The sequence below is a fragment of the Motacilla alba genome, chromosome 4, assembly GCF_015832195.1.
Source record: "Motacilla alba alba isolate MOTALB_02 chromosome 4, Motacilla_alba_V1.0_pri, whole genome shotgun sequence".
In the NCBI taxonomy this organism is placed as follows: domain Eukaryota; kingdom Metazoa; phylum Chordata; class Aves; order Passeriformes; family Motacillidae; genus Motacilla; species Motacilla alba.
The window spans coordinates 8,603,500-8,615,660 of record NC_052019.1 but is presented as its reverse complement, the minus strand read 5'-3'; the positions used below and the strand labels follow the sequence as shown (position 1 = coordinate 8,615,660).

The 12,161-nt window shown below is 37.2% G+C and overlaps 1 protein-coding gene across 5 annotated transcripts in view; it reads left to right on the top strand.

Annotated features, from left to right (window-relative positions):
* Positions 1-12,161, top strand: part of ZFYVE28 (zinc finger FYVE-type containing 28) — a 146,041-nt gene that overhangs the window by 88,981 nt on the left and 44,899 nt on the right. For 4 of the 5 annotated variants that reach the window (XM_038134253.1, XM_038134252.1, XM_038134250.1 and 1 more), the window contains exons 5-7: positions 32-121; positions 2,476-2,565; positions 5,208-5,309. In XM_038134253.1, coding sequence (XP_037990181.1) covers positions 32-121; positions 2,476-2,565; positions 5,208-5,309 — 282 coding nt within the window. Of the gene's footprint in view, positions 1-31; positions 122-2,475; positions 2,566-5,207; positions 5,310-12,045; positions 12,084-12,161 lie in introns of all 5 variants that reach the window. The other variant, XM_038134254.1, reaches the window with a different exon arrangement.

Genomic DNA, 12,161 nt, shown 5'->3' with positions numbered 1-12,161 from the left:
ACAGCGGTACATTATTTTATAACTTTTGTAGTTATGTGTCAGCCATGGTACCTGTGAAGTCTCCAAAAGAATACTATGTACAGCAAGAGGTTATTGTACTGTTCTGTGAAACTGTGGAGAGGTAAGTTAAGGACTAGATCTTAATTTTTGTGTTTGCTTTGTCTGAGTTTTTATTGAAGTACATTAACTATTAATATTGAAGAATTATCATAAAACACCAGGTATTTTGCTTTTCTAGTAAGTATCCAAGTTCAAAGGTATTAAGCATGCTTGGCAGGCACAAGTGTATGTTTTTTTTTGTTTTCTCTATTAAAAAAAAAACAAAACAAAACACCAAAACACAAGAGTTAATAATCCAACAATAACTGTATTGTTGGTATGCCTAGTTACAAATGTGCACATGAAGACTCAGCATTTAAATAAGCTAAATCTGTTCAAGGCATCAAGACTTAATGATATTTCATGCAAGAATGCATGGGGAGATGATTCAAATAATCTGTGAACCTCCAGTGATTTTCATAAAGAACTCATAAAAGCTCTTTCAAATCTCAAAGGATTTGTCTTGGGCTCCGTATGTGTGAAGGGACAATGATGAAAGAAATCAATTCAGGAATCCATAAGTTCTAGAAGTAAAAGGTGCAAAGAAAAGTATGAATTTGTAATCTACTGTGTTTAACAACTTTTTTTCCCTTCCCCCTTGTGACAGATTAACTAGCCTGCAGATGGGCAGTAGAGGGGAGCAGCATGTGAAATAGTCAGCCTAAGTGAGGTTTTGAGCAGTGCAGCACAGTTCTTAAAAGAAAATTAGTGAATCATGTTCTGTGTAAATTATTAGATACCAGCTGACTGTAAGAGGCCCTTAGGATAAGTGTTGGCTTCACTGTCATGTGAGGAGAACTTGGAAGCAGGACCCTGGGTCTGCTGTGGTCCATCCTTTCATCAAGGGATGGAGGAGTACAGAGCACGCTGCCACAGTTTGTACATGGCACCAAGATCAGAGGTGTTTCAGGCATTTTGGGAGGCTGGATTACACCTGAGAAAAGGTCACAAGTAGGAAGAATTACCCTCCATCAGTCAAGGGGCTGCTACACAGACACACACTCACCTATGGCATGTACGTGTCCAGCAGAGGCCACAAAGATGATGAGGGGTCTGGAGCATCTCTCTTAGGAGGAGAGGCTGGGGGAGCTGGACCTGTTTAGAGGAGATGAGACTGAGAGGATCTGATCAATGCACACAAATATCTCAAAGGTGTTGTCAAGAGGATGGTGCCAGACTCTCTGCCGTAGTGCCTGGGGACAGGACAAGGAGTAACAGCCATAAATTACAACAAGAGAACTTCACACCAGCATGGGGAAGAATTTCTCTACTTTGAGGTGGCAGAAGAGTTGCCCATGGAGGTTGTGGAGTCTCCCTCTCTGGGGACATTCCAAACCCACCTGGATATGTTCCTGTGTCACCTGCTCTAGATGACCCTGCCTGGCAGGGGGGTTGGACTGGCTGATCTCCAGAGGTCCACTCCAACCCTGACAATTCTGGGATTCTTTATTTGTCCAGTAAGAGGAAGAAGATGGTTTCTTAGTTTTAGCTTTGGGAAATGTGTCTGAGCTGTAGGAAGAACAGGTACTGAGGATGGGCCACACACCAGTGTGTCCATCCACTCTGGACACCAACCAGGGTTTGCTTTGTGCTCGTGTCCCATCCACCCCCAGCAGTACTGGCGGGCAATGCTGACAAGGAATAAGGAAAAGTTATTTCCATTCTTTTGGGGACCAAAAGCAGGACTCGTGTGCAGTTTTCATTCCCATCTTAAACACTGATACGAACAAGTCAGAAGAAATTTAAGGATGTTGTGAGACATATGGAGAAATCTGGAAATTGTGAAGCAACCTGGAAAATACAGCAAAGTAAAAAATCCAAGCAAAATGGGGTTTAGTTTAAAAGGGGCTTAAGACATTTGAGAAGTTACTTGAAGACAATGAAGTCTCCCCCAAATATTAAATATTAGACTTCAGTAAGAGTTATTGTGTACAACTGGGATGTTCTTGGGTGGTTTCTTTAGGTTTTTTGTTAGTGAAGGGGGAGATTGACCTTGATAATTAAAGCAGTTTGTATTTGAAAATGAAACCAAGTACTTTCCCCATTACTTTAAAAATGTTTATTTTATTTGAAAAATTGTCAGCTGAAGCTTGACATGAAATAGTAAATAGAGAAAATTTCATAAAAGTGAATTGTGTTTTGAATGACTGTAAAAGCTTTAAATGCTTAAAGGGATTTTTTTTTTCTTGCATTTATGTTATTATACTATTTTTATCTTTAAAGCAGAGACTTAAGCAATCAGTTATATATATAGTGGTTTAGATTGTACAACACCAGTTTGGTTTGGCTTATAACAATTTTTTCAAATTTTTCCTTAGTGAAATGTGTCCTTCAAGACTTTGATGTCTTACTAAGTAATTTCTTTCTTCTGCTTAGAGCCTTAAGGCTTGGATACCTCACTCAAGATATGATAGATGACTATGAACCAGCTTTAATGTTTACAATTCCAAGATTAGCCATTGTATGGTAAGTAATTTTTAACTACTTTCTGCTCTGCCTCATTTAAAGGTTTATTGGAGATTGGAAAAGCTGTGTTTAGAATTTTGATGGTCTGTTTTTCACCTGAGTTTGCTCTAACAGTCTTTAAAAAAATTAAAGAGGAGGATTGTTTTGTTCTAAATCATTACCAGTTTAATGTAGAATAGCAAGGCAAAAAAAGAAAGATGGTAGATCTCTAAATAGAGCAGGCAGGAACAATTGATCAGGCATACTCCAGCAAAATTTAAAAATTAGGAACATCATTCTTTGTAATGTCATGTTGTCAGAAATATTTTTTGAAAGCACATATTTCGTGACACTCAAAATTACGATGACCTAAGGATACAAGTCTTGAAAACTACAAATTTTCAATTAAATTTGTGTGTTTTTTCTCAGTGACTCTAGGTTCGGATGGAATTATCATGGCAAACTGCATTGTAACTGTTGAATTAGGCTTAATTCTCTTGAAGGAAAGTGTTAAAATGTGTAACTTTTGTGTAGATTTTTGCCCCGTATTGGCCACTCATTGACAGTGTCTTTGCTCCATGTAGTTTTTGTAATATTGAACAAATCTGATGCATTTTTCCTAATGAGTCTTCATGGTTTACTAAAGCAGCAGTTTCTCTGGAGTAAAGCCAGCATATTTTTAATATTTTACCATTGTGAATGTTTTACAGTTAGCTAATATAAGTAGGATAATTGAGGGAAATAAAAACCCTCAAATCCTAAGTGTAATAGACTTCTCCTCAGGAAATCCCTGTGGCCTGTTGTTCCTGTTAAATAGTATATTGTCTCTAACTGTCATTCTAAAAATAATAACAGTAATAATCTGATTATTGGAAGACAACAGGAATGTGAGAACTCAGTTTGAAGCTGCTGGAAGACACGGTGGAGGAGAACACATCATGACTGGAAAACCAGGGCTCTCTGGCAAATAGATCATGTCTATCCCAAATTACAAAGAGGGACAGAGAAGAAAAGAAGTTTAAGTGCTCCTAATTATCCACTGATAAGAAACTAAATGACTATCATGAAGTATCACAGAGCTCTTTCAAATGTTACACGTGTACAGAAGCCATTTCATAATATATTTTTTTTCTGTAATGCTGTAGCTCACTTTTTTTCCCCTTATTTCTTGCAAGAGTTAAATTCTGTGGCATGCAAAGTGCCTGAAAGCCAAAGGAACAGTGACTTGCATCAGGTAGAAGTTTGAGGACAGTAGCCTTGAGCTTTCACTGAGCAAAGCAGTAACATTTGCTTATGCAGAACATAAGACATGAGTCAGCAATAGCTGCTTCACTTTGTGGCAGCATGCTTGTTGAAGCTTGGCAAGCACAGAGAAAAAGATAAAATTATGTATCCCTGGCAACAAGATAATTTGTCTTAAGCCACAAAAAAAAAGTGGCTTGCAAAGGAAGCAACTTTTTCTGACTCTCCTCTCTTCTTCCCTGCTCGTGCCCTCAAAACCCTAATCCCCTGGTCTTTTTTTTTTTTTTTTAATACTTCAGAGAAATTCCTATAGCTTGTGACATCAGCTTTGCTGCTGTGTCTCAGAGTGCCTTTGGTGGTCACACAAGTGCTTGCTAGGGAGGAGGACTTTGACTTGTGTTAGGCAAGGGTTGCTGTTACTCTGGGTGATTTGGATGCTGGATGGCTGTCTGGAGCAATGTGGAATTTGAGTTTAAGAAAAGGAACATGCCTTTGAAATATCTTGAGTAACAGAGCACTGCCACTATGGACAGGAAGGGGAAAATGGCCTTTGAAAAAGAAAACTGATGTAATCTCAGCTGTGAGAGCAGGTTGCCTTTGGGAAACATACATTGGTTTTGCAGTGGGCAGAGGATTAAATAGTTGAAAGCAGAGTGGTGCTTTTGGGAATCCACTCTCGGACCCAGTGTGGTGTGGCACAGCAGATCTGAAGGTGAATTTTATTTAATCCATGGCACACAAACAGGTTTGGGCAGTGGTGATTTGGTCAGGAGCTATTGAGATGCCTACAGTGAAGTACCTGGAAGCTCTCAGGATTGTGGATTTACCTCTTTCCAGGGAAATCTGAAGAAGTGCTGAGTTGATTTAAAAGCATGGTTTCTTCAAAATATGTTCTATGTGATTAAGAAAATCTGTTTCCTTTTTTTACCATATTGTCAATACCACATTATATATATATATCTTAGAGGTAGGAAACTAGGAGCTAGGAGTCAGCTACCTTACCTGGAAATTATTTAGACTGGAAAGGAAAAGCCATCTGCAGTATCTCAAATCAGTGGACCTCCCCCAGTGTACTTGATAATAGGTTTCCTTTGAGGGGTTATCTTTGTGTTTTCTTTTTTTTTTTTTTTTTTTTTTTATTCAGCTGCAGCAATGAAATAAATGTGCGTTCTTTCCTTTATGCTTCTGTTGCTTTTTCTGCCATGTTTAAGAAAGGGGAACAGAGTGGAAGGGATCTTTTTCCTGTTACTTTAAATAGCATCTACTTCTAGCTGTGGGTGAATAAGACAAAAATAAGATAACGAGATGTAGTTAAATGTTGTTGCAATGTTTATAGACAGTTGCTTTTCTGACTGTTCAGTGGTTGCTTTGTGTAATAAAGTTTTCATTTGTGTGTGTTGATGCATGTGTTTGCATTACAGTGGCCTTGTTGTCTACTCCGAGGGACCATTAAACTTGGACCATAAACCAGAAGATATGTCTGAACTCTTCAGACCTTTTCACACTTTGCTAAGAAAAATAAGGCAAGTAATAAATGATAGTTGTAATTGCTTCTCTTCTCAAGTGAAAATCAGAGTCCTGAAAACTCATAATGCTTTAAAAAGTGTTTCTGTTTGCTATGTTAACCATAAACTGCATTTTCCTCTCAGCCTGATATACCCATGAAATAACTAAATGTAGCTTTTCATTTCATGGTAGGTTTCTGAACTTTTAATCTCTATGCATAAAGTTTTGGGTTGTTTTTTTTTTTTTTTTTAGTATCATTTTATAGCATTTCACATTTTCCTTCTGTGGTTAGATGCTGCCTGAAGTACTAAAGTTAGAGTTTATTTTTGGGAGATTCTGTTTCTAATTAGCATCAATGTTTCTGCTTAACTAGGCTTATTACATTTTCTTGTTGTGCTATGATGCAATACTCAGATAATTCTTAACCTAATAGAAATGACTATCAGTATTTCATATTGTAGATTTGTTTTTTACAGGGTGAATCACTTTATACTTTCCATAATGCTTCAGTGAGGGTTGCCATTGGAGATGTAGGCTTTGGCTCAAGCAAAAAGAACATTAAAATATTTTTTTCTTAGCTGAGGTTTTTAGAAGACTGATCTGTTACTTTGGAGAAATTGAGCTGTATCTTTAAAGGATATTTATGTTCACTCTTCAGTATTTTATCTGGGTGTTAAAAAATTTTCTAATCCATAAGCCCTGTGATTTTCTTAGAATTATATACTAAGTGCAACTTTTGTTCCTAGAAATCTCTTAGAGATAATGTGAAAGGTTTGGGTTTTTTCCCTGTGTCCAATTTTCAGCAGTTTATTGCCTTGCCTGGATGTCATGGTGACAGTCTGATACAAGAATAGTTTCACATAGTTTATCCAGATTGATCTCCTCTCATCCCTTAGAGGTGAGGCATCTCCTGAGGAAGAATGTGAGCTCTGTCAGGGGTGGTTCAGAGGGGAGCTATTTCTGAAGTTAGCCTTTATAAATATCTAGACCACATCCTTGTGTGTCCCTTGAAAGCCTCCTAGTATTTTTGTCCAGAAGTCTTATTTTTAGGTACATTAGTGATATTCACATTGAAATCTGAGAATTAAAATTGACAAATCAACATGTTTGGTTTGTTGGATTTTTTTGGAGTAATTATGGTGTTATAAACCACTGGGTTAAGAATAACAACGTGAACTGAGGGGCAAAACTGAAATTAGGAAGAAAAAGCTTTATTGGTACTAAAGCTTGAAAAGTCCATGAAGTTTGCATTAGATACCTTATTCTCAATATGTGGCAATTGCAGATATTTTCCCCAGCATTCTACTTGCTGTCTAAAGCCAAAAAGATATTTAAAGGCTAATATTCTTCTCATAATCTGTGTTTTCTACTTTATTATTCTCATATTTCACAACGTGGAAAATGGAAGTCAGTTAAGTCAGTGTATTGCTCAACCCATTTGATTTTCACTTAATTTTAATTTTTTACTGTGAATGTAGCTCTGGGGTTGAAAACAAATTTGTAAAATGCTTGTTTGTTCAATAACTACAGTTTTCAATGCAAACTTGAAGAAATAGAAATCTTTCATATTCAATTTTGGAAAGTTCTGATATACTTTAAGACCTCTATTTATTCTGTAAAGGAAAGGGAACATTAAAAAAATGTGACTTCAGTTGTCTGGGAGACAAAGTTGGCAAAGTGTTCTTACTGAGATAACATCTATCAGAGCAAAAATTCAAGCAAGAAGTAATATGAAATTCCATGTCTGGCAGTCTCTGAATAGAAGGAACTCAAATACTGGCAAGAACTGAGCTCAGAAAAATCCTTCAGTAATATTCTTGAATGGAAAATACATTGAATGAAAATAACAGTGAGATGCAAATAAGTGTGCTGTTCATACAGAGTAATTGAATTAATTTTCAAAGTCCCTAAGCTGTGTAGGGCTTTTTTCCTTATCAGATTTTTTTAACTCATCAGGCTGCAATCCATACTCTGTGAGAAGGTTTATAGAAACCTGTGAAGAAGATGGAATGATATTTGATACCAATACTTTTGCTCCCCAACAAAGGAAAAGTGTTTTTCCCTGGAGTCTTTCTCCAGTCTCCAGCACCGATAGTTAAGGCATGAAAATAGATTCAGAAGTCTTCTGTTAAAAACAGCTGCATTTTGTATTCCAGTTGTGTGCCTGTTGTAAGAATATCGAACATGTTACTGCAGAATGTGATCACATCCCAGTGAATTTCTCTGTAAATTTCTATAACTTTATAGCCAACTAGGTATTCTAGCTCATGGAGTAACATCATATACAGAGCTGATTATTTTGTGGGATTACAGGTAATTAATTTTTAAACTGTATTATCCTAAAATATCCATAAGGCAAAGATAAGTACTGTATTTAATTATGTTTATCCATATAATTAAATCAGAACTGGCAGAGAAGATAAATATCTATTAGGTATGAAAATTTTTGGTGTCCTGCTGGTGGCTGACAACTTTGAAAACAATACAGATTGTTGAGACTCTGAGAAAAAGCAGTAAGGGCTCTTGCTGAATTTTTGGAAAGGCTGAGCAGCAAATTATGGCTTTGAATGTTTTAATTAATATCTAAGCCAGGTGCTTGTGTTGACTTTTATTTTGTGTGTAAAATATTAGTATTACATCTACCAAAGCATAATTACATGGTAGTGCTATCTCTGTGCCTTTGCAATGAAGGTGTTTGAACCATTTCTGCCAAACTGCTGCAATCTGCTTAAGAAACACACAGATCACATCATCTGCTTGATGCACAGGTATGTCACTTAGGGGCCTGTGACACTGAACATCCTTGTGATAAAACATTACCTATACTCTATATGCATGTGAGGCTGCTGTACAGGGATGTTCAAAAGTCAGCAAACTTGGGATTTTGCAGTACTCCTTAATCCTGCCCTGTTTCAGAGCTCTTTGCTTTCCTGGTGCTTGTTTCTAGACCATTCCAAGTGATGGCAGGGTCCCCATGGATTTTGGTGGTGCAGAATCAAGGAGGTTTACATCAAGTGGTGCAGGATCAGAGGATCATACCATTTTAAAAACACCGAAACCTTTCTGTATCACTGACTAGAAATTAAATGTAGTATATGTACTCTCTGTGTGTTAAAGAATTGGGTGGGGGAGTGTGAAATTTGGTTTCTTTTAAATTAAGTGTGCACAGTTGTTGAGGGAAAACTGGATTAGTTTTTCTGAGGTGGCTGTGGCCAAAACTTAGAGTTGATTCAAAACTATGGCAGTAAAGGAGTGTCAGTGCAGTTTGTCACATATCTCAGTGTTGGTTTCTCAGTGTGGGTGTGTCAGACAGATCTGTGGACTTTGGTGAGCAGAGCAGGGCACAGCAGGAGTGGGGGGAAGCACGTGGCATCCCTGTGCCTGCACCAGGCTCCTGCAGTGGCAGCTCCATTGAGGCAGCTGGTTGTGCTCCCTTTGGAGCATGAACTGAAGCACAGGCTGGCAGTAGCAATGAAGCTATTCTCTGACAACAAGGCAGTTTAAAATTCTAATCAGAATAGGAGCAAAGTTAATGGAGGAGGCTTGAGGAATGTGCAGGATTAGAGGGTTTGTGGCCTTGCCCTCTGTTAAGCCAAACTTGCCTTTAAAGACATCTGACCTCATGTCTTTGAAGTTTTTTTGTCATTTCTGTACTCTGGATATTGACAGTAGAATAAAATATGTTCATTGGTTTTGCAGTAGGCAGAGCAAATCTCTACTGCTGCTTGTAACAGGCAGAGCACATCTGAAGAACTTGCTTTGTTTTTCTGAGAGTAGCTGTAACCACTGAAAGAAGAATGTTCCTTGTATTTTGAAAGCTAGATTGCCTTTCTGCGATATGATGCCAAAAAGAGTAAAAAAGCAGGTGAAACCTCAACGTGCACTTTTTAAAATTCAGTATTTTCTGAAGCCCCTCTTAGAAGAAAGCACACTGCTGCTCTTCAGGGTGGATTGCAGAAGCTGACTTTACCTGTGGCTTCTGAATAATGTGAGCAGAGGGAGAAATCCTTTTTGTCCCTGTGAGCACAATGAGTTAAACGTTCTGCAGCAGAAAGGAAATGAACCATTGAAGTAGCTACAGTTTAATTAAAGCTTAAAGTTTACTGATGACGCCTGATGCTTAGTTTTTTAGTAGTGAAATGTCAGATTTCTTTCCATATATTGGTTTACATTCATTTTTGCTATCTTCATAGTCAAAATTTACAACATGGCAGATTGGCAGTGAATCCTGTATAATCTAATGTACAGAGTGTCTAAAAGGTAACTGTTGTTCAAACATTTGTCATCCTTAAAAATGACTGGTGAATCTAGGGAATTTTTAACCAGAGAAGTGAGGATAATTACTTGAACCTCTTTTAGAATAAGCTGGTTTTGTTAATAGCAAAATTTCCAGTGTTTGGATTTAGAAAATGAGCATATTCCCTTTGAATTTAAAGCAGGATTATTTCTCTACTGAAATTACAGGGCTGGTAGACTACCATGTGTAATTCAGCTGGTTATGTTGTTCTTCCAAGGCTGCATGGATCTTACACACTTAAAAATACATGAGGATCGTCAGCTGATTTTGCTGGTGGTTGTTGTTATTATTATTGTTATTTTTTTAAATCAGGCTTTATTTACTATCCTCAAAACTGCATACAATTGCCCTTAAGTTTTGGGATGTTGTTATTGGCAGAAATAGAGTTTATTACTCAAGTCCATGGAGCAAGCCATTGTAAAGTAAAAATGTGTTTCTGAATTTACAGTGAATGTGTGAAACCTGCATTGGGTAGGTCTGAGCAGCCAGGCTCTCTGAGCCTTTGGAAAGGAAGCAGAGTAGCTCTGAACACCCAGACATTCAATAATCCTGGGTACTGCCATGTGGTGTTCTGTACTGAATAAAACCCTAGAATAGATGCTGGAAGTCTGAAGATTCAGTCTTTGATTTTCCCTGGGCCCAGTGGATCATTCTCAATTATTCTGACAGGCTTGGATGGAAAGCAAATTCCTCTGTATGTTGCTGGTGTAGTCTCTGTAGAAATTGCTCATTCTTTTCTTGTTTTGAGAAGTGTGTGTGACTGTGGTGTATGGAGAAGCGTAGCTGATGTTTGAGCAGTTTTCTGTTGGTCAGTTGCTGACACTCGGTTTTAATCCATGCAAGAAAAGCTCACTGTGGATTGTGGAACACAGGGATGCTGCCGTGGTTGAGAGATTCCTGGCTATGGGCAGCCACTAGGATGCACTCACAGGGATCCCTGTGGGTCTGTCCTGTGCTTTTGCTCTTCCTTAGGACCCGTGAGGAGCCAGGATTGTCTGCTTGATGGAGCGTAGCCCAACCCAGAAGTTTCCTGTGTCTTTATATCTTTGAATATGTGAGGGACAAGCTTAAACCCTTCACTGTTACATTTCTGTGCTTAGTGTTGTTTGTTGTGTTTTTTTAAATGAAAACCCAAAATGTTTTTAAGATCTCACATTACTTTTGTTTATGCTTATAAAATTCTACTTCAGTGTTTCTGTAAACACTAGCAAAATGGAAGGTCATAATGCAAAGTCTCATGGCAGCAATCATGTTATTCTGTTTTTTCATCCTATTGGTATGGTTATTTCAAAAATAAGCTATGATAATACTACTGTTTTTATGTTGACCTTAAAACTTAAGCCACTCTCAGTTTGTTTTTAAGGTGATGTTCAAGTGCCTAATCTCTTATGGACACTGGTTAAACACAAGATCTGAGTAATAATAAGGTAGTATTATTACATATGTATCTATACATACATATCATGTTACATACATATCATCTACATATCATGTGTAGACAAAAGAAAGGAATGTATAGGTATTTAAAATGTTCTAGAGTGTCAAATAGCAATACTGGTTTATAGCTTATTGGGCAGGTGGGTCTAACAAAGATTGCCCATTTTCCTTTCTTTACTTATTTATGACTGAAAAAAATGGTCAAACTTTAGATTTGAAGATGCAGATCGAATGATTCTAGGAAATTCTGACTTCTCTGTTACAGAGTGTGAAAAGGGAGGATACAATAGTGCAATTGTTCTTAAAAGTGGTACTTCTGGAGGCATAGAACTTTTTTCAGGGTCATATTACTCATATAAAGCAAGATTTTTTTTTTAAGAAATAAAATGTTAATTGTGTGGAATGTACATAGCCATAACTTTTTTCTGACTTAAGAATGTTTATCTAAACTGTTAGCTTTTTCAAACTGTAGGTAGCTGATATACAGGTCAGATACTAGTGATGTATATTTTGAGCTATTTGAAAAATTGGTAGTACTTACAAAAATATTTGATCTTTGAGTTAGAAAGTTAAGAATGTAAACCATTTACTGGGAATCAAGGTGTGAGATGTATTGCATGTTTCTTTAGTGGTTTTTAGCCTCTTTTTTATACCAAAGTTACTCCTTTAAGGTAATTCTTTTAATATGTGCATATTATTATTATTATTATTATTATTATTATTATTATTATTATTATTCCAGCTGTATGTCACCTGCTTACAAATTATTCCTAAACACATGAGGAATAATGGACTCCTAACCTCTGTTGAACAGGTCTTGCTTTTCCTATCCATTCTTTTATGCTAAAATACACTTACTGATCTTTGGAAATGGTGGTAGCAGTTCTTGACAGAGGATATTTGTATATGTGGCTTCTAATTGAGAAGGATCATGTAAATCAAATTCAGGCCTGAAATTGCTGCTGTGTCAGCAGATTTGTTTTTGAGTTATCAAGCACTTAATAACACTTTGTTTTCAGGTGCCTGTAGTCCTAAACTGCAGTACTGAGGACACTTGGTAACACTGGAGATGCTGCATGTCTATAGAAAACACAGTTTGCTGAATTGCTCAGTGTTTGCTTCTAGACCTGCCTTG